General features: G+C 44.7%; 1 protein-coding gene across 6 annotated transcripts in view; it reads left to right on the forward strand.

Annotated features, from left to right (window-relative positions):
* The window catches only part of LOC110509928 (lysine-specific demethylase 6B), a 53,381-nt gene extending 31,422 nt beyond the window's left edge, over positions 1–21,959 (forward strand). For 5 of the 6 annotated variants that reach the window (XM_036968029.1, XM_036968028.1, XM_036968027.1 and 2 more), the window contains 18 exons: positions 3,476–3,598; positions 3,703–3,756; positions 3,854–4,076; positions 9,211–9,477; positions 12,018–12,173; positions 12,259–15,431; positions 17,018–17,144; positions 17,428–17,533; positions 17,646–17,851; positions 17,994–18,160; positions 18,277–18,345; positions 18,439–18,587; positions 18,678–18,792; positions 18,947–19,134; positions 19,304–19,445; positions 19,557–19,683; positions 19,961–20,137; positions 20,248–21,959. In XM_036968029.1, the coding sequence (XP_036823924.1) occupies positions 3,480–3,598; positions 3,703–3,756; positions 3,854–4,076; positions 9,211–9,477; positions 12,018–12,173; positions 12,259–15,431; positions 17,018–17,144; positions 17,428–17,533; positions 17,646–17,851; positions 17,994–18,160; positions 18,277–18,345; positions 18,439–18,587; positions 18,678–18,792; positions 18,947–19,134; positions 19,304–19,445; positions 19,557–19,683; positions 19,961–20,137; positions 20,248–20,271 (5,589 nt within the window). In that variant the 5' untranslated portion in view covers positions 3,476–3,479 and the 3' untranslated portion in view covers positions 20,272–21,959. The remainder of the gene's footprint in view (positions 1–3,475; positions 3,599–3,702; positions 3,757–3,853; positions 4,077–9,210; positions 9,478–12,017; positions 12,174–12,258; positions 15,432–17,017; positions 17,145–17,427; positions 17,534–17,645; positions 17,852–17,993; positions 18,161–18,276; positions 18,346–18,438; positions 18,588–18,677; positions 18,793–18,946; positions 19,135–19,303; positions 19,446–19,556; positions 19,684–19,960; positions 20,138–20,247) is intronic. The other variant, XM_036968032.1, reaches the window with a different exon arrangement.
* Positions 21,960–22,909: the final 950 nt, after the last annotated feature.

Genomic DNA, 22,909 nt, shown 5'->3' on the forward strand with positions numbered 1-22,909 from the left:
AATCTTGGTATACATTGGCGTGTTACGTTCAGTAGTTACAAAACATCCAGTGATTTTTTCAGAGAGCCACATCAATTTACATAAATACTCATAATAAACATTGATTTAAGATACAATTACTATGCACGGAATTATAGATACACTTCTCCTAAATGCAACCGCTGTGTCAGATTTCAAAAAAGCTTTACTGAAAAAGCACACCATCCTATAATCTGAGTACAGCGCTCAGAGACCAAAACAACCCAAACAGATATCCCCCATGTTGTGTAGTCAACATAAGTCAGAAATAGCATTATAAATATTCACTTACCTTTGATTATCTTCATCAGAATGCACTCCCAGGAATCCCAGTGCCACAATAAATGTTTGTTTTGTTCGATAATGTCCATAATTGATGTCCAAATACCTCCTTTTTGTTTGCGTGTTTAGCCCGGTAATCCAAATTCATGATGCGCGATCACTAGGTCCAGACGAAAAGTAAAAAAGTACATTTACAGTCCATAGAAACATGTCAAACGAAGTATAGAATCAATGTTTTTAGGATGTTTTTAACATAAATCTTCAATAATGTTCCAACCTGAGAATTCCTTTGTCTTCAGAAATGCAATGGAACTCAAGCTAACCCTCACGTGAACGCGCGTGGCCAGCTCGTGGCTCTCTGGCAGACCTCTGACTCATTCCCCTCTCATTCGCCCCCACTTCACAGTAGAAGCATAAAACAAGGTTCTAAAGACTGTTGACATCTAGTGGAAGCCTTAGGAAGTGCAATTTGACCCCATAGCCACTGTGCATTCGATAGGGAATGAGTTGAAAAACTACAAACCTCAGATTTCCCACTTCCTGGTTGGATATTTTCTCAGGTTTTTGCCTGCCATATGAATTCTGTTATACTCACAGACATCATCCAAACAGTTTAGAAACTTCGGAGTGTTTTCTATCCAAATCTACTAATAATATGCATATATTAGCAACTGGGCCTGAGTAGCAGACAGTTTACTCTGGGCACCTTATTCATCTAAACTACTGTTGTGTCTTTGGCTATGCCGGATTAAGTGATATGACATGCTATTCTATAAAATAATTTATCCGTAATTAAGATTACCTGATTGAGCTAATCATGTGAATGTAATTAACTAGAGAGTCGGGGCACCACAAAATAATATTTATAGAGCTGTTATCTTCCGAATAAACTCTTAAAGATTTAGTAATATTTTACATCAATAGCAGTCAATATTAATCGTCACCTTAATTCAGTCTCATCTGAAAGTTGTAAATTCTTGCTTATCTTCACGAACCCTGGCTAACAAGTTGAATCAGCAATACAAAATTGGGTTTAATTATTTATTTATTAAATACCTAACCAATCACACAGAATTACACATACACATAATTAATCATAACTTGATTACAAATTACGTCATAAAGGAAAATGTCCCTAGTGGGCGGAACAGATATGACAGCTTGTTACACAAAAGAAAAGGGTCTGGGTTTGAAGGAAGAAGTTGTGCTATCGTAAATACAGTATCTTATGCATTCTAAATTACCGCCCATTTGGAAAGGAAAATGCAATAAATATTTACTCTGAGCTGCGCTTCGGTAGGTTGATGGTAGATGGAAGGCCGTGTTGCCAAACCGAGTCCTTTGTCCTTTGAAGAATGTCTCTGGTGGTCAATTGGATACGTTGTAGTAACGTCGTTGTGTGATAGACAGGACACTCTGTCTGTTCCTTCCTAACCCTCGTTTGCAGCTGCTGTTGCTAACTCAATGGCTAGGAGGTATCACTTCTGTAGTGAATAAGAGTTCAAAGTTCATACCATTCACAACCAAAGCTCACGCTGATGTTGGCTTCGTTCTGTAGTTATTATCTGAACCATTCTGACATCGGACCGTCGTCCTCACATCCTCGAAACAGGAGGTTATATTGTCGTCAAGGCTTTCTATAGGAAGGGAGAGGAGGGCGTGTTTGAAAAGTTTTATAACCCATGTCCCTTCACAGGGACGGGACACTGATTAAGCAGAGCCCTAACCTTGAAAACCCAAATCTCTCATTTGGAAGCTAAAATTACATTTCCTCTCTTCACCAATAATTCTATATTCAAACATTTAACTTGAACAACAATTCCATGTGAATCCGATAACTCTGATGTGTAGACTTTCCACTGTAGAGTTTGTCATCTTATCATTGAGGAGAATGTCTCAGATGACAACCGAACTGAAATCATATTCATTAAGTACCACCGCATATGTTCAATTGGTCGGTTTACCAGAATATAGTTAATTTCCCCCCACCTTCTGATGTTCCCAGAATCTCTATGTTAACCAAGAGGTTTGCAAATGTAACATCAGTAGGGTAGAGAGAGGAAAAAGGGGGGAAGAGGTATTTATGACTGTCGTAAACCTACCCCCAGGCCAAGGTCATGACACTACTCAATATTGCCCCCAGCCATAACAAGTTAATAAGGAATTTGAAGTGATTTATACTTTTACTTTTGATTCTTAAGTATATTTAAAACCAAATACTAAATGAGTAAAAGTCTAAATGTATTTTATAGGGTTGCTTTCACTTTTTTTAATTAAAGTATCTTTACTTTTACTCAAGTATGACAATTGTGTGCTTTTCCCACCACTGACAGTGTAGAGCCCTCTAACTCAACTCTGGCCCTCTAAGCCAGTTCCACTGAATTTTTCCATTGTTCCCCTCTAATCAGGGACTGCTTTAGACCTGGGACACCAGGTGTATGCAATTAAATATTAGGTAGAACAGAAAAACAGCAGGCTCTGGATGTCGTAGGGTAAGAGTTGAGTACCCCTGGTGTAGAGACTCTGTACAGAGACTGATTGTCAAGCATGATGTGGCTCGTGATTGATTTATACATGTTGTTTTTGTGGTTTAGCAACTGAACAGTCTGTCACCCTTTCTCTCTCTCTCTAGGTTGTGAATTAAAGTTAGTATAAGAAAGACAGACGGGTTGTGTAACCCTCAGTTTTATAGTGGAGGGCTTTCCAGACACAGACCAAGTGTGGGGAGTATTTCTACCTCTGTGTACAGTACATTTTATTCATTTAGCAGACACTCTTATCCAGAGCGTCTACAGTTAGTATATTCATCTTAAGATGGCTAGGTGAGACAACCACATACCACATATCACAGCTAGTAAGTACATTTTTTCTCAATAAAGTTAGTGCTAGCAGGAAAAAACAATTGTAAGTTTTTGTTTATTTTAGTTGTTTTTTTTTACTGTTTGTGTCCATGTCAATCATTCGTCTTGCTTGTATACTAAAGTGTGTGTTCATGTATGTTTGCTCATGTTCTGTCTTAACTCATTGTTATGTAGATTCGTTGCTGTGTTTATAGATACATTATTTCCAATTATTAACTCCTGAAAATCTGTTCCCTGAAGTTCCTAAAGCAGTTGTGCAAGTGTATATTATGTATGCATGGTGTGTGTTAAGTGTGTGCTTGTCCTTTCCCAAGCTGGATGTATCACCCAGCAGAGCAGTATTCTGGCCGTAACACCAGGGACTCCTACCCTGCTGGAGGACCTTCCAGAGGAACATGGGCCCTCGTCAACAGTCGCCCCTGGGGCCCTCCAAATAGGTGAGCTCTCTTCTTGCACCACTGCCTACTGACCCAATCACAACCCTTCTTCTTGTTCTGTAGTCTGTGCTGAGCCAATGGTAACCCCCCTTTCTCTACTGTAGGTTCAATGGAGGAATCAACCAATCTCACCACCTAAACAAGATTTATTCAGTCAGGTGAGGGAAACATCTCAATCGTTCAGATCTTACATTGTGTGTAGAAAGTCCACAGTCACCTTAATGTAGTGATTCCTTCTTTCTCTCTGGAACATAGGGGGGGCAGGCCACCTTTCCATGCCCAGGGCAGGGGCCCTCATCAGGACCAGAGATTAGCACCACGACCCTGGGACCAGAAGGACCAGGCTTATGAGACCCATGGCTGGCACCAGGACTCCCCACGGTCATTTCACAACCATGGTCGCAACCAAGGGGGCAACCAAGCAGGACCTGAGGAACCCTTCACCAGCTGGGACTCCTACAAAAACCAGCCTACCAGGGTGAGATGGGGAGAGGGCAGCACTCTATAAATACTGTACATAACTCTTTTTATAAACTGGGCGATTCGAGCCCTGAATGCTGATTGGCTGACAGCCGTTGTATATATCAGACCATAAACCACCGGTATGATGAAACAATTATTTTTACTGCTCTAATTAGACTACCGTTCAAAGGTTTGGGGTCACTTCAAAATGTCCTTGTTTTCTATGAAAACATACATGAAATGAGTTGCAAAATGAATAGGAAATATAGTCAAGACGTTGACATGGTTATAAATAATGATTTTTAATTGAAATAATAATTGTGTCCTTCAAACTTTGCTTTCGTCAAAGAATCTTCCATTGCATCAGTTACAGCCTTGCAGACCTTCGGCATTCTAGTTGTCAATTTGTTGAGGTAATCTGAAGAGATTTCACCCCAAGCATCCTGAAGCACCTCCCACAAATTGGATTGGCTTGATGGGCACTTCTTACTTACTGTCATGACGTTGGCCTGGGCGGTAGGTTTATGACAGTCATAAATACCTCTTCACCCTTTTTTCCTCTCTCTACCCTACTGAGGTTACATTTGCAAAACCCTTGGTTAACATAGAGATTCTGGGAACATCAGCTGTCATCCAATCAATTGAACGTATGCGGTGGTACTTAATGAATATGATGTCAGTTCGGTTGTCATCTGAGACGTTCTCATCAATGATAAGATGACAAACTCTACAGTGGAAAGTCTACACATCAGAGTTATCGGATTCACATGGAATTGTTGTTCAATTTAAATGTTTGAATATGAAATTATTCGTGATGAGATGAAATGTGATTTTAGCTTCTAAAATGTGAGATTTGGGTTTTCATAAGATAGGGCTGCTCAATCAGTGGCCCGACCCTGTGAAGGGACATGGGCAATAAAACTTTTCAAACATGCCCTCCTCTCCCTTCCTATATAAGCCCTATATAAGCCCTTGACGACAATATAACTTCCTGTTACTTCCAGTATGGTTCAGATAATAACTACAGAACGAAGCCAACATCAGCGTGAGCTTTGGTTGCGAATGGTATGAACTTTGAACTCTTATTCACTACAGAAGTGACACCTCCTAGCCGTTGAGTTAGCAACAGCAGATGCAACAAGGGTTAGGAAGGAACAGACAGAGTATCCCGTCTATCACCCAACGACGTTACTGCAACCTATCCAATTGACAACCAGAGACATTCTTCAAAGACTCGGTTTGGCAACACGGCCTTCCATCTACCACCAACCTACCGAAGCGCAGCTCAGAGTAAATATTTATTGCATTTTCCTTTTCCAAATGGGCGGTAATTTAGAATGCATAAGATACTGTATTTACGATAGCACAGCTTCTCCCTGTGTCCCTCAGTCTTCCCGCTCTTTCACTCAAACCCAGCCCTTTTCCTTTGTGTAACAAGCTGGTATATCTGTTCCGCCCGCTAGGGACGTTTTCCTTTATGACGTGATTTGTAATCAAGTTATGATTTAATTATGTGTATGTGTAATTCTGTGTGATTAGTTACGTATTTAGTAAATAAATAATTTAACCAAATGTTTGTATTGCTGATTCAACTTGTTAGCCAGGGTTCGTGCAGATAACCAAGAATTTACAACTTTCAGATGAGACTGAATTAAGATGACGATTAATATTGACTGCTATTGATGTAAAATATTACTAGGTCTTTAAGAGTTTATTCGGAAGATAACAGCTCTATAAATATTATTTTGTGGTGTCGAATCTCTAGTTAATTACATTTACAGGATTAGCTCAATCAGGCAATATAAAATATATATATATATATATGAATAGCATGTCATATCACTTAATCCGGCATAGCCAAAGACACGACATTACCATACGGTCAAGATGCTCCCACGACAGCTCAATAGGGTTGAGATCCGGTGACTGTGCTGGCCACTCCATTATAGACAGAATAGCAGCTGACTGCTTATTCCCTAAATAGTTCTTGCATAGTTTGGCGCTGTGCTTTGGTCATTGTCCTGTTGTAGTAGGAAATTGGCTCCAATTAAGCGCTGTCCACAGGGTATGGCATGGCGTTGCAAAATGGAGTGATAGCCTTCCTTCTTCAAGATCCCTTTTACCCTGTACAAATCTCCCACTTTACCACCACCAAAGCACCCCCAGACCATCACATTGCCTCGACCATACTTGACAGATGGCGTCTTTTCAGTGGCGTGCCGTGGGCCTGGGGCCTGGGCCTTCAGTGAGGTCCTACACAGTCCCACCCGAATTAATCCACCTCTTATTACCATCATTATGATGCCATGGCTCTGGACACTATACATTTAGACAGAAACGCAGTATAACCAGGCGTTGCGTCGCACCCAAAGCAGTTTCACCGTGATGATAAAGACACATAACTATTCACTGAAAATAAAAAATAAAACAAATAATTTGCAACATAGGCTATTTGCCATTTTATTTTGTTAATATATAGGCTATTTAATATTAACTAAATAAAATGCGAAACATACATACACATTTAATAAAAAATCAAATGCATTGTATGCCTACTCACCAAAGACTGATTATTTGAACACAATATCCATCCTCCTTTCTTTCCTCAAGAAGACTTCAATGACTCTGTTGTACAGTCTATCTGTGCGTTTTAGTTCCACCAATAAGTCCTTTTCTATCGACATGGAGGCTAATGCTGAAAGCTGAGTCTGTCCAGTAGCATTTCTGGAATACGTTTTGATTCGCTTTAAGGCCGAGAATGACTGCTTGACAGAAGCCGTGGACACAGGGACAGTCACTGTCACACATGCCAATGTGTAAAGTTGCCCCATGTCCTCATTCAGATTTTTCTGCTTAAGGAAATCAAGGAGATGAGAGGGACGTTTCCCTTCAAAATCAGTCATAGCATACATTACAGTCAGTTCTGTTTTTAGCTTGGATAGGTCGAACAGTGTTCCGTGACTCTCTGTTATGCTGGAGAAGGCTGTTTGCAGGATTTTTTTCCCGGTAGGTCTGAAAGTGCTTGGGGTCCAGGAGGGAGAGAAACATACATTTTTCGTGGTCTTGAAATCTGTTTCCTATCTGGCAAAGAATGTTGTCCAGAATATTGCTGTGGAGTTGTTGGTAGTATGTGCGAGGGTCTCCTTGTGCTGGGCCTCTGCGTGCGCTGGGTGAACTTGAGATGCGCGCTGTGTCATCGTAGATTTGACTGAACCCGCGCCTCTCTCGCTCAATTGTAATAATAGGCATTCCCAACAGTGCAGTTTGCAGTGCTTCTAGGAGCCTGTGAGCCATTGATAGCGCTCGTAGTTGGAACTTTGAAAGTGGCGAACGAACCCCTTTCCCGCCTGTGACAGGCTTTGTAGCGTCGGCGTCGGGCGACCTCTCCTTACAATGTCTAACTTTTCTTGAAAAGTTCGTCTTGAGAATGGCATTATAATTATATCCTCAACCAAATCGATATCTTCTCCTCCTTCCGCCATTGTGGGTTGAAAAAACAGCTTAGTAGTACGCAAATTAATTCATTTATCAAATTCAGTTTCCTAGTTCTGAGGTTCTGCATAGACCTGCCTCTCAATATTGGTAATCCAATGAAAAGACGAGCACGCACTACGCCTGCTAGCTGGCTCTTGTGTGACACTGGAGCCATCCAGCAGGCATACAATAGTTAACTCTAAAGCTGATTGGTTGACACAAAATTTTAATTTCCATTCACTTTAAGCTACAAGCGCCCGCACTGTTGATTCTGAAGGCCTGGGGGCAGATTTTAGACCCCTGGCAACACATGATGGCTGAATATGATTGGATAAAAGATCTAACATAAAGGCCTAGCCCTCCAAATCTCAACCTGGGGCTGGAAGCAGTGCAACCAAGAGGAAAGCTATGAAATGAAGAGTATAACTCTTACTCTGGGGAACAATTTAATACATATTTGTGGGAAAATATATTTTAAAAAATATATATATTCTGATGATGTTTAGGCCAGCAAAGAAGGCCTTGCTGGCCCTGACGGCCCACCACTGCGTCTTTTCATTTTTTCTGCATCTCACAAATGTTATTTTTTGTGATCTGAACACCTCAAACTTAGATTAGTCTGTCCATAACACTTTTTTCCAGTCTTCCTCTGTCCAGTGTCTGTGTTCTTTTGCCCATCTTAATATTTTATTTTTATTGGCCAGTCTGAGATAGGGCTTTTTCTTTGCAACTCTGCCTAGAAGGCCAGCATCCCAGAGTCACCTCTTCACTGTTGATGTTTTGCGGGTACTATTTAATGAAGCTGCCAGTTGAGGACTTGTGAGGCATCTGTTTCTCAAACTAGACACTCTAATATACTTGTCCTCTTGCTCAGTTGTGCTCCGGGGCCTCCCAGTCCTCTTTCTATTCTGGTTAGAGCCAATTTGAGCTGTTCTGTGAAGGGAGTAGTACACATCGTTGTACGAGCTCTTCAGTTTCTTGGCAATTTCTCACATGGAGTAGCCTTCATTTCTCAGAACTTGAATAGACTGACGAGTTTCAGAAGAAAGTTCTTTGTTTCTGACCATTTTGAGCATGGAATCGAACCCACAAATTATAATGATCCAGATACTCAACTAGTCTAAAGAAGGCTAGTTTTATTGCTTCTTTAATCAGAACACCATTTTCAGCTGTACTAACATATTTGCAAAAGGGTTTTCTAATGATCAATTAGCCTTTTAAAATGATACGTTTGGATTAGCTAACACAACGTGCCATTGGAACACAGGAGTGATGGTTGCTGATAATGGGCCTCTGTACGTCTATGTAGATATTCCATTTTAAAAAATCAGCCGTTTCCAGCTACAATAGTAATTTACAACATTAACCATGTCTACACTGTATTTCTGATCATTTTGATGTTATTTTAAGTGACCCCAAACTTTTGAACGGTAGTGTACGTTGGTAACCAGTTTATAATAGCAATAAGAAACCTCAGGGGTTTGTGGTGTATATGGCCAATAAACCACGGCTAAGGGCTGTATCCAGGCACTCCTCGTTGCGTCATGCATAAGAACAGCCCTTATCCATGGCACATTGGCCATATACCACACCCTCTCGTGCCTTATTGCTTAAATATATTAGATCATTTTTATGATTGATTGCATGACTTTAATAATGAGAATTGTCTCTCCCAGTATGGGGGTCCCCACCAGCACCATCTGCCCAGAGACCCCCGCAGAGACCTGGGCTCCCCAGCAGAGAGGTGGGCACCTTCAGATCGCTCCAGGGCCTTCCCGGGCAGGATGATGGACCAGGAACTAGGACCATGGAAGCGCGCGGCCTCCCACCATCACAACCACCACCGTGACCAACTTCCACACCGCTCCCCACCCGCAAAGCATCCCCCCCCTCCCAGGGAAGACTGCCCTGCCAAAAGGAGCAGGAGCTCTTGTCCTGAGCAGGTCAGTCACCACCTATTCTCTGTTAACCCAGAAGTAAAATCTTCCATAATATGTTAATTTGGTCAGCTGTGTGATTAACTTCTTGGTCTATACGTATTAGAAATCAAGAGTTCTGGGCCTCCCGAGTAGCGCAGTGGTCTATGGCCGAACCCGGGCTGTATCACAACCGGCAGTGATCGGGAGTCCCATAGGGCGGCGCACAATTGGCCCAGAGTCATCCGGGTTAGGGAGGGTTTGGTAGGGGGGCATTAATTGGGTCATCGTGCTCTAGCGACTCCTTCTGGCGGGCTGGGCACATGCAGGCTGAACTCGGTCGTCAGTTGAACAGTGTTTCCTCCGACACATTGGTGTGGCTGGCTTCTGGGTTAAGCAGGCGGGTGTTAAGAAGCGCGGTTTGGCAGGTCATGTTTCCAGGACGCATGACTCAACTTTCGCCTCCTGAGTCCGATGAGACAAGATCGACATTGGGGAGGAAAAGGGGTCCATGTGGGTACTCGTGCAAAGCACTCGAAGCGCAGCAGTTTAATAAGCACTTCCTTGGCCCAACCTGATACATCCATATAACCAGTAGTAAAAACACAAAAAACGAAAATACTGCAGCTTGTTATCTCACGCATCCCATTGAGTCTCGGCAGATTCTTCAGTCTACACACAGAATCTGCCCAGGGGAGATAAGTCGCCACCTGAACTAGTGATCATGACATTACACCTCTTCCTAGGCCATTCTCCCTGTGCCTGTGTTTTCCAGGAGTGGAAGGTCCCCCACCACAGCTGGTTCTGCTATTAGTGCTTGAGAAATATGTTCTCTCTAACCTGATCTAGGATCAGATGGCTCTACTGCTAACCTTAACCACTAGGGTAATATCATCTAAATCCCCCCCCCCCCCCCCCCACACACACACACACACACCCCCACCCCCAAAATGTGTTGATGCATGCCAGCAAAGCCACTACACATCACAATACTAAACAATACATTAATTGCACTACAACGGTGACAAGCGGTACCCACAAACTGTTAGGGCCTACATAAAGCTGTCCCAACAGCAGAGCTTTCTTTTCAGCCCCATGGAGTGAATCCTTACCACCGCTACACCTGGCTATCAGCGGAGCCTTGTCTGGCAGCGTAACAGTTAATTCAGCCTTGTTTACTGCCTTTTTTAAAAACATAGCTGAAATGGCTGACTATATCTCCATGGCATATTACATAATTTATGCAGCAGAATATAAGACATTTCTGGACTCACTTTGTTGTGCGTACTTCATTGGCAAATTTTGTCATAAGAGAAAGATTTACAATTCCAAGTTGGATGACCGTTAAAAATGTATTTTTCCAGTCTGACTTCCCAGCTGCAATGCTTGCGGTTAGCCACTGTCACCGATTCCTTCCAAACAACTCATTGTTGAATTTACGATTTCCAACTTGTTGTGTAATGTTTATGGCCGATGAGCACCGACACGTTTTATCTATAATTTATCTTCATTATTTCTCTTCACATGACAAGGATTAAAAAGGATTTAATAGATTTGTCTACTTGATTTATGATGATGACTGCTAGCTAAGATTTTGAAAGTATGATGTTGACATGATCAGTCCAATCAAAGCTACTGTAGATATCATGTGATTTGACCTCATTTTATCTGCCATCATTTTATCTTGCCAGCACCATCCCACCCTGCATACCACTGCTGGCTTGCTTCTGACGTTAAATAGGGTTGGGCCTGGTCAGTCCCTCAATGGGAGACCAGATGCTGCTGGAAGTGGTGTTGGAGGGCCAGTAGGAGGCACTCTTTCCTCTGGTCTAAAAATATCCCAATGCCCCAGGGCAGTGATTGGGGACACTGCCCTGTGTAGGGTGCCGTCTTTCGGATGGGACGTTAAATGGGTGTCCTGACTCTCTGAGGTCATTAAAGATCCCATGGCACTTATCGTAAGAGTAGGGGTGTTAACCCCGGTGTCCTGGCTAAATTCCCAATCTGGCCCTCAAACCATCATGGTCACCTAATAATCCCCAGTTTACAATTGGCTCATTCATCCCCCTCCTCTCCCCTGTAACTATTCCCCAGGTTGTTGCTGCAAATGAGAACGTGTTCTCAGTCAACCTACCTGGTAAAATAACGGATAAATAAATAAATCAAATCTGTGGCCAATCCTTCTTGAAGGGGATTTCTAATCTAAGTCTATGCAGGACCCAAAGGGCTCACATTTTCGATGTCTACCCTTACTAAAGGCTGGTGACATAGTGTCCCCATGAGTGACAGAACAGAGTGAACAGAGCCAATCACGGTGCAATACTCCTATTTTCTGCTGGCCTGCCCCACCACCACAAAAAGCACTGAGCTAGGCTGAAACACCTGCATTTTGGAGTAGAAATCTGCCCCACCTGCCCTGAATGATGTGTCACCACTGTATCTATCTGATCCTGGAACAGTGGTTTGAAGCAACTCTGAGTGATATTTATACAATAGCACCACCTTCTGGCAGGGTTCAAATATACATCACCAGGATACCGACTGTTATTACTGTTCTCTCTCACCAGCCCTCTCACCGTGGATCAGTGTATCTACCCGGCCCAGACCAGCACCAATCACCACCCCACTACCCCCCATCCGAACAAGGCTTCTGGAAACAATCATATGACAGACCTGGTCCTCGCACCCATGCTGACAGGAGGAGCTTGTCTATAGAGTTACAAGTAAGTCAGTTAATAGCAAATGATCTTCAAGAAAGCCATGCTTTATTAAAGACTATGAACCATCCTCTCTCTCTCGTTATTTCAGGAATCCACCAAGTCAGGATTAGGGAGTCTCAAATACAGAACACATCATTCTACCCATTCTCCAGTTCCCCAGGCCCTCTTCAATGGTCAAGACCCCCCTCCTTCCTCCTATGCCCGCCACCCTTCTACAGCCCAGCCCAGTGGCAACAGAAGACCCCCCCACCATGGATCCAGAGTGGAGGTGGATGGCCAGTCCCAGCACCCCTCCTCACCAGCAGACCGCACCGGCGTGCCTTACAGCCAGCACCTCCACCACCAGCATCCCACATCACCCCCCTCAGTACCTCAGCACAGCCCCCCAGCTCCACGCTCCCACAGACAGCAAAGGGATCAGACCCCCTCCCAGCCCTCTGCTACAGAGCCTCCCCACCGCAACAGCAACCACAGAGATGGATGCTGCACCACCCTGAGCTCCTCCATCCCCTCTGGCCTCTCCAGCTCCACCACTCCTAGTAAGGCCAGTGGGAAGAAAGATCCTCCTCCCAATCAGAGGAGCCCTGACATTGGCACTGACACACCCCACAAACGGGGACCAAGGACACCCTCGCCCAGTCCCACACCTCCCCCTCTCTCTGCCTCCCCCACATGGCTAGGCTCAAGCGCTCAGAGGTTAGAGATGAAGCCTAGCAGGGCCTCAGAGCCTCAGACCCCACCCAGCTCTCCTACTGTCAACAACAACAGACCTACTGGCAACAGGCCAGAGCTGCAGCCTCACAGACACAAACAGACAGAGAGGAAACATAAGGAAAGGAGAGCAGAAAGAGGTGAGGAGGGAAAGAGGGAACAGAAGAGGAAGATGGAGGAGAGGACAAGGAGAAAGGAAAAAGAAGAGAAAAGTGGGGATGGGGTGAAGAATAAAACCCATAAAGGTGAAGAAGGGAGGGACAAAGTGGAAAGGAAAAAGAAAGAGGAAGAGAGGAAGACAGAGAAAAGGGAGAAGAGCCTTAGGGATAAAAATATGGAAAAAGCAGAGAGGGGATCCTCAAAGTCCCTATGTAAATCATCCCTCCCTCCGTCAGTATGTCCTTCCTCCCCTAAGTCTGGATCTAAGGTTCCAGGGACGCCAGGTAAGCCAGGCCAACCCTCCCAGACACCATCCACCCCTGGCAAACACATACACAGGGAGAAGGCCCAAGAAAGAGGTGGAAAGTCCCATGAGCACAGCTCTCCAAATAGTTCAGAGACAATCCCACTTGTTGGCCCGCCTGCAGCCCGTCCCAGCCAACCCACACCCTCCCCACATCCATCCAAACACAAAAAGTCAGAGAGGGGAGGGACCCTGAACAAGTCAAACCCAACTCAACCCAAATTCCCAGTCAAGGACTCACCACTACCAGCCTGTCCTCCACTCACTACCACTCACACTACCACCAACAACAACAACATCAGCACCAACACGAACAATAAGACCCGTAATACCAGTCCTCAGCCCACCAGCCCTTCAACATATTCTAAATGCAGCCCAGGGAGGAAGGCTGATTTGACCCCCTCCACACTCTCATCCAAAACCCCAGCAGCTCCCCCTATGGCTGGGTCAGGGGGATCCATCCAGATCCAGACAGAGACATGGGGTGTTAGTCCAAAAGGTGGGGTCCTGCGGGCCCCAGATCTCCAACCTGCGGCGGGGGTGGGCAGTGTGGAGGAGATGGGAGACAACCCCCCTGCCAGCCCCCCTGTTCTCAGTTGGCAAGGCTCCCCAGCATCAGCCCTGAGTGAGGAAGAGGAAGAGGAGGGAGGAGTGATGAGGAGACCTGTCCTGCAGCCCAGCCCAACCCACGGCCCGCCCCTCTCACCCCCCCATGGGAACTCAGAGGGGCTCAATGAGAAGGCCGAGGGTGTCGGTGAGGGGAGGGGTGCTGATGACCTTCGCCATAGCGACCTGGCCAAGCTCTATGGCTTGCCTGATACTCCCAATGGAGTGGAGGAAGAGGAGGAGGAGGAAGAGGAGGACAGTGGTGGGGACACATCGCCCAGCTCTCTGCCTCCCCGTCGGCCACACCTTCACCAGACAGGAGTGGCTGATGTCTTCAAGTCTTTGGCCTCATTCCTGGGGGGCCAGAGGTACACATATCGCGGCGGTCCGTTTGGGCGTCCTCCTCCTAGCTCCATGGGAGGAGTGAAGTACTCTTCATCCCTCGCCATGGATCCCGAAACCAATTGTCAGGACCAGCAGAACCCCTCCCCCACATCTGACTCCACCACGCCCCCAAGACTCACTAGCAAATCATCCACTCACACTACCTCAGATCCGCTTTCCAAACCCCGCCCTCCTTTAAACCTCGACCAACCACAGCTCTCCGTGGGGGAGCGCACAAAACAGAAGCACGCGAGATTGGAGGAGATTCTGAATGAGAGAAAGAAAGAGAAGACTAAGGGTGTAGACAATGGGGAGACGGCCGGGTCTCTGAGCGCTGAGTTTAGACTGACCACCACACACCGGCTGCCTGCCACCACCAAGGAGGAGCGAGGACAGAGGGAGGCACGCAGGCAGACAGACAGAAAGACGGAGCCAAGCGGTGCGGATGGAAACCGAGATGGGGAAGGGAAGAGGAAGAGAAGAAAACAAGATAACAGCGTCAGCAGTCATCAGAGGAGTGGAGGAAATGAAAAGAAGAACGTGGAAGAAAAGTGTGACAGAAAGTCAGCCTCTATAACGCTGTCCTCATCTACACCTCACCCCAGTCGCCTAGCCAAGCAGCACAAAGACACTAAGAAGAGCCGTCCCATTCAGGGGAACCATGGCCTCCAGAGCAAAGACATCCAGGGACAGAAAGACAAGACGCACACAGGAAACACTGAGCAGGGGGCACAATCAACAGAGATGAAGAATGAGAGGCGCAGTGAGCCTCAAACCAAGACGTCCACACCAGGCAGCAACCCAGACATATTGGCAACAGCATCCACCACCAGCTTTATCAACACCTCCTCCCCTTCCCCCACCCCGGCTGCCTCTGCTGCCCCAGTGAGGAGGACCCCCTGTCCCCTGGCTGCTGCTGATTTCCTCAAGCTGAAGGCTCTGTCCATGGGCTCTCCCAAGGAGCTGAAGATCCGTCTGATCAAGGTGGAGAGTGGAAACCGAGAGATGTTCATCGCCTCCGAGGTCGAGGAGCGCAGGATCCCACTAAGAGAGGTCAGCATCAGACACACAGCCAGCGAGGTCGTCAGGTCCTGCAAGTGAGTACACGGTACATGTGATGTAGATTTAGATTTAGATTTTAGATTCTTCAAAGTAGCCACCCTTTGCCTTGATGACAGCTTTGCACACTCTTGGAATTCTCCCAACGAGCTTCACGAGGAATGATTTTCCAACAGTCTTGAAGGAGTTCCCACAGATGCTGAGCACTTGTTGGCTGCTTTTCCTTCACTCTTCGGTCCAACTCATCACAAACCATCTCAATAGGGTTGAGGCCGGGTGATTGTGGAGACCAGGTCATCTGATGCAGCACCATCACTCTCCTTCTTGGTCAAATAGCCCTTACACAGCCTGGAAGTGTGTTTTGGGTCATTGTCCTGCTGAAAAACAAATGATAGTCCCACTAAGTGCAAACCAGATGGGATGGCGTATCGCTGCAGAATGCTGTGGTAGCCATGCTGGTTAAGTACGCCTTGAATTCTAAATAAATCACTGAGAGTGTCTCCAGCAAAGCACCATCACACCACCACCTCCATGCTTCACGGTGGGAACCACACATGCGGAGATCATCCATTCACCTACTCTGCGTCTCACAAAACCCGGAGGTTGAAACCAAAAATCTCTCTAATATGACTCATCAGACCAAAGGACAGATTTCCACCAGTCTAATGTCCATTGCTAGTGTTTCTTGGCCCAAGCAAGTCTCTTCTTATTATTGGTGTCCTTTAGTAGTGGTTTCTTTGCAGCAATTTGACAATGAAGGCCTGATTCACGCAGTCTCCTCTGAATAGTTGATGTTGAGATGTGTCTGCTACTTAAACTCTGTGAAGCATTTATTTGGGCTGCAATCTGAGGTGCAGTTACGTACTGTAATGAACTTACCCTCTGCCGCAGAGGTAACTCTGGGTCTTCCTTTCCTGTGGCGGTCCTCGTGAGAGCCAGTTTCATCATAGCGCTTGATGGTTTTTGCGACTGCACTTGAAGTAACTTCCAAAGCTCTTGAAATTTTCCGTATTGACTGACCTTCATGTCTTAAAGTAATGATGGACTGTCATTTCTCTTTGCTTATTTGAGCTGTCCTTGCCATAATAGAACTTTGTCTTTTACCAAGTAGGGCTGTCTTCTGAATACTACCCCTACCTTGTCACAACGCAACAGATTGGCTCAAACGCATTAAGAAGGAAAGAAATTACACAAATTAACTTTTAACAAGGCACACCTGTTAATTGACATGCATTCCAGGTGACTACCTCATGAAGCTGGTTGTGAGAATGCCAAGTGTGCAAAGCTGTCATCAAGGCAAAGGGTGGCTACTTTGAAGTATCTAAAATCTAAAATATATTTTGACATATATTTGTTTAACACTTTTTTGGTTACTACATGATTCCATATTTGTTATTTCATAGTTGTGATGTCTTCAGTGTTATTCTAAAATGTAGAAAATAGTAAAAAATCAAGAAAAACCATTGAATGATTAGGTGTGTCCAAACTTTTGACTGGTACTGTATATTTACTACCAAGACATTTCATTGGAGGAAGAGAGGTTGTGGCACAAAACAATGAAAAGTGTATTTAATTCAATCTTATTGAATTCTCCCACTTCATCTGTCTCTCTCTGTTTGTTTAGGGGGGCGAAGGTGAACGGGAAGTTTCGGGAGTCCTATCTGCTCCCTGCTTTCTCTGTCAAGCCTGTCCTTAGCACCAACACACCCATCCCACGAGAGAAGCTCAACCCCCCCACACCAAGCATCTATGTGAGTCCACACTCTGGGGGCGCTGCACTGCGGCTGACCCTATGCACCAACCTGTCTGTGTGGGTGTTCTTGGGGGGGGGGGGGGGGGGGGGGGGGTGTTAAAGCAACAACAAAAAAACATGCAGCTCTTTGTCTTATGACAATAGACCATAAAGTAATCTTCTTCTTCTTTTTCCCCCCTCTTTTCTTCTTCATTCTCATATCCATTACTCATGTATCAGTTCTGTATTTGTGCAATGCCCAGTTGATGTATTCCTGTGTTGTCCTGTGTGTCTGTGTCCAGTTGGAGAGTAAGAGAGATGCCTTCTCCCCAGTCCTCCTCCAATTCTGTACTGACCCCAAGAACCCTGTCACTGTCATCAGAGGCCTGGCTGGATCACTACGAATCAGTGAGTTTGCACATTTCAATTTTTCTCAGGGCTAAAAGTTAAAACATCAACATAATTTATCATCTACTCACTATACTTTTGTCTCTCTTTCCTCTCCCTCCCTCTCTGTCAGACCTGGGTCTGTTCTCCACTAAGTCTCTGGTGGAGGCCAATGCAGAGCATGCTGTGGAGGTGAGGACCCAGGTACAGCAGCCTGCTGATGAGAACTGGGACGCTACTGGTTCAGCTCAGACCTGGCCCTGCGAGAGCAGCCGCTCACACACCACCATCTTCAAGTACGCTGCGTACCAGGCCTCCAGCTTCCAGGAAAGCCTCCAGGTTGTGGATGAACACACACACACACACACACACACACAAGTATCACACACAGAAACACATAATGCTTACCTATACCCCCCCCCCCCCCCCCCCACTTCCTCTCTTTGCCCAGCTAAGTTCATGTGCCTAAATGTGTCTACAGGAAGAGAAGGACAGTGAGGATGAGGATGAGGATGAAGAGAAGAAGACTCCGTCTTCTGACCCATCAACCAACCCTGCATCTGGCACCAGCAAAACCAGCCCTACTGTGGTTACTAGCAAAGCAACTCTTACCAAAGTTGGCCCTACCCCTATTGCTAACACACTCAGGTCACCTCATAGTATCCACAGCATACTGTGCAGTCAACTCCTTATGAAATCAAATACAATACGTTTAATCAAAACAATGTTCTGCCGTTATTAAAGACACTTCTTCTTTCCTATAGGCCGGAGGCGAAATCAACTGGGAAGATTATCAAATTCGGCACCAACATCGACATCTCTGATCCTAAGAGGTGAGATTAGCTTTTACATGTGGTTGATTGTTTTAGACAGGGCTAAGGACACCATTAGAGAGGAAGTGTTAAGTGTTTGACACGTGTTACCAGGTGGAAGCCCCAGCTGCAGGAGCTGCTGAAGCTACCAGCCTTCATGCGTGTGGAGTACAATGGAAACATGCTGAGCCACGTGGGACACACCATCCTGGGCATGAACACCGTCCAGCTCTACATGAAGGTCCCCGGCAGCCGTACACCTGGTCAGTGTCTGAGTTATATTGGTGTGTGTTTATATGCATATTACATGCCTCTGTCCATTGGCTTAAATATATCTGTATGTCTGTTTTCAGGCCACCAGGAGAATAATAACTTCTGCTCTGTGAACATCAACATTGGGCCGGGAGATTGTGAGTGGTTTGCAGTCCATGAACACTACTGGGAGCACATCAACAATTTCTGTGAGAAGTGAGTCATGGTTCTGTTTTTGTGTGAGGGTCTGTTTTCAAATTAGTTAAGCATTTTGAGCTGTTCTGCTCATTGAAAGGCATAACAACAGTGACTCAAAGGGGATTTGAACCAGCAACCACCACTTTGTTACCATTTCTACCCCCTCCTTCAGGTATGGAGTAGACTACCTGACTGGGTCCTGGTGGCCTGTTCTGGAGGACCTGTACCGCTCCAACATCCCAGTGTACCGCTTCATCCAGAGACCAGGGGACCTGGTGTGGATCAACGCAGGGTCCGTCCACTGGGTGCAGGCTGTGGGCTGGTGCAACAACATCGCCTGGAACGTGGGACCTCTCAACTGTGAGTTACTAGCAGTGTCCAGCAGGACATAGATAGGAAATGGGAGCTGGGTCATGCACAGTGCAGCTACTGAATCTACACTATCATTTACCTCAGTCAAATTCATATCAAAATCCTTTTGTGTGCTTTTCTACTGTAAAGTATGTGTGTGTCGTCTTTGCCCTTGCAGCATACCAGTATCAACTGGCTCTGGAGCGTTTTGAGTGGAATGAGGTCAAGAAGGTCAAGTCCATCGTTCCGATGATCCATGTCACCTGGAATGTAGCCCGCACTATCAAGATCACCGACCAAGAAACCTACAAGATGGTCAAGTGTGTGTGTGTGTGTGTGTGTGTGTGTGTGTGTGTGTGTAAATGTCCCTCGTCATCTATCTAGTATGAATGTCTGTTTCTTGCTACACCTTACCTCTCTATCTCTCTCAGACATTGTCTCCTACAGTCCATTAAGCACATTCAGATTCTGAGAGACCAGCTGGTTGCTGCAGGGAAGAAGATCTCTTATCAGAGCCGTGTGAAGGACGAACCAGCCTACTACTGCAATGAGTGTGACGTAAGTCCCTCTCAACAGCCTGTGGATGTATGCTTGTATCCAACCACCTGCTATGAACTACCATGACCCGAGCATCTTACCAACAGCCTGTGGATGTATGCTTGTATCAGACCTGCTATGAACTACCATGACCCGAGCATCTTACCAACAGAGTGTTGGTGTATGCCCGTATCAGACCTGCTATGAACTACCATGACCCGAGCATCTTACCAACAGAGTGTTGGTGTATGCCTTTGGTTATTTCTGCAGTGAGTGATTGTGTTGTGTCTGTGTGCAGGTGGAGGTGTTTGACCTGCTGTTTGTAACTAGTGAGTCTGGCAGCAGGAAGACCTACATGGTGCACTGTGAGGACTGTGCCCGGACCGTGTCCAAAAGCCCTTCGCTGGCAGGAGTAGTGGTGCTGGAGCAGTACTGCATGGAGGAGCTGATGAGAACCTATGACAGCATCTGTGTGGTGAGACATACACACACACACACACACAGGTTTTCTATGTGCTATGAAGTTATGTCCATCATATTTACCCCCCTTTCTGTCTGCCTTTTTCTTCCTCTTTCTCTCTCCAGACTCCATCACCCTGCTCCAAGTGAAGCATCCTCCCTGTTGTCTGGCAGCCATAACCAAAGCTCCTACTTAGTGGCAGCACAGACGTTGTCTTCAAGGAATACTACTACTGCTAACACTTGGTGAACAGCCAACCATGTTTACTCAGTATTGTTTACATCACAATAAGATATTGGCCATCAGCCATCAGCCAATTGAATTCCAGCTCACTGTTGTCTTCCCCTCCTACCAGCTGCTGATTGGACTTGAGTCTTGAGATAGAATGACTAGACTGGTACTACTATTTGTTAATAAAACATGTCAGACAACTACAGAAAATGTGAACATTGTTAGCACTGGAAATCAGGTCTTAATTAAAACGGACACTGCTGTGATTCAAAAGCGTCAAGTAGCCGGTATATGGTGCATTAATTCAGGTACTTTTATGCAAATCCAATGGAACTTTTTTACACCAATCTAGTTATTCTATGTCCATGAATTTACCGTGTTGCTATGGTAACAGCAGGGGAATTGCTTCACAAGCAAAGTAGCTGATAGTCTCATTGAAATCCCATTGTTTTGGTTTGGTTTTCTATTCAGGTGAACTCTGACATTTGTCATTCCTGTCTGTATACTCTTTGGGGTGCTATTTCCATTGTATTTATTCTGACCTAGATATTTCTAAAGTTTTACCAGCCTAAAGGTACACCACATTGGCCTTGTGAACTGTATTTAGATGAAAGGAAATTAGAAAATCAAACATGCAGGCACAACTTTCTAAAGCATTAGGAATATTCATTTAAGAAATTGTAAAAATTTCTCTGAAATACGGGTTAACTAGAACTAGAGGACTAATCTGGTTTCACTCTTTGTTGAAAATCTGGTGTGTTTTAATGTGATTTTAGTTTTTGCATAATAATCCTAAATAATGTTTGGTAGAGAGAGATGTGATTGCTACAATTCGCCCTAAAGAAGATCCCCTTTATCTTATTCTTATTCTAATGGGATCATTCTCCCAGTTTTTTACCTCTTTTTTTGGTTGCTATCTCCTTTTCTGGATTACAGAGAAAATGAAGAATTGTAAATTGTGACTTTATTTATACTTGTATATGTTTGTTTTCTTAAATGTATTTATTGCATATTGATGGTGCTTCTCTGGGGACACCAGATATTTTTAAGGTTTCCTATTGTGGGTGGACGGGGAAGAGCAAACAGGGGGAGGTTGGATTTTCATGGTGCTCAACCCCCTCTTGCCTCGTCACCTCCTCATTAACTGTGTATAAATGATCTATGAATATAAGTCAATGAATATAACTTCAACCGACAGGTTGGTGCTTAGAACCGTGTCATTACAATTACCGGTAAACTAATAGAATGATGTCTTTGTACTGTATCTAACTGATAAACACAATACCTTTTTCAACTTTTTTGCATTGTACGAAATTCATAAAATTGTGAAGCATTTGTGATTGGCAGTAGTTGTAGTTTTAGCCACATTTAAATGAGACTGATGTGTAGTGAGGTTTGGGTTCCTTCAGTGTTCTGTCCTCATGAGTATAATTTCAAGGTTGTAATCTTGCTCCTCATCCACTGACTGTTTTTATTTGAAGCTGTGCTGTTTTAAAACATAATAAAAAATATCCTACATAGACCAGACCTTTCTTAAACACTCTGTGATTTTTCTGTGACATTATTGTGAGTATTATTGATACAATAAAATGTTTTGAGAAATGTTTATTGTCATCGAATTTGTGTAGCTGCCTTGATGAGAGGCCTGGATAGTTTTTGAGTATTGTGTCTGAGCTGATAACTTATCTTAGAGAAACATTTCAATGGAGGGAGATTTATTTCATCCCTAGAATCTACCCCACTCTTCATTCCCTGCTGATGTTAATGCCTAGCCACCCATCATTTCTTCTGTCATATCATTCTTCTCTTCCTGCACTTTGCCTGTTTTATTACAGTACATCAACCATAATGTCCTCCATTACACACAGAATGTTAGTGTTTGGATTACTGGTGAATTTAGAGCAACTTGAAAGGGTTTATTCCCAGTTACTAAGGAAGAGAATGTTACTAAAATGCTGGTAAAGATTTATCTCTCCCCCACTAATCCTGCTGTGTTTTGCCAATGTCCATTTTTTTATTTGTTACGGGCATGGGAACAAAACACCTCTAGTTTAAAGAGGATGCAGGGACACCTCATCCTAGAGAAACGGATAGAGCAGTGGATATCCTGGTTCCAAGGATAGGAAGACTGGCCTTCCTCCTCTAACAACCCTCTAAACCACAGGTGTCAAACTCATTCCACGGAGGGCCGGGTGTCAGCAGGTTTTCATTCCTCTGTTGCACTTGACTGATGAATTAAGGTCACAACTCCCCACACCTGGTCGTCTTAATTGAAAGGAAAAGCCAAAAACCTGCAGACACTAGGCCCATCATGGAATGAGTTTGACACCCCTGCTCTAGTTCTTCATCATACACATACAGTAGGGTCCAAAATTATTAACTCCCTTGATAAAGATGAGCAAAAATGACAGTATAAAATAAATAACTTAAATACTAAGCTATATTGTATGCTCACAAATTGTACTCAGAGAAAGATATTTTGTTTAACATGTGATCTAATTTTTTCGAAGTTCTATAAGGGTAAAAATGATTGACACCCCTGCTTTCAATACCTTT

This window comes from Oncorhynchus mykiss, chromosome Y, assembly GCF_013265735.2.
Source record: "Oncorhynchus mykiss isolate Arlee chromosome Y, USDA_OmykA_1.1, whole genome shotgun sequence".
Lineage (NCBI taxonomy): Eukaryota > Metazoa > Chordata > Actinopteri > Salmoniformes > Salmonidae > Oncorhynchus > Oncorhynchus mykiss.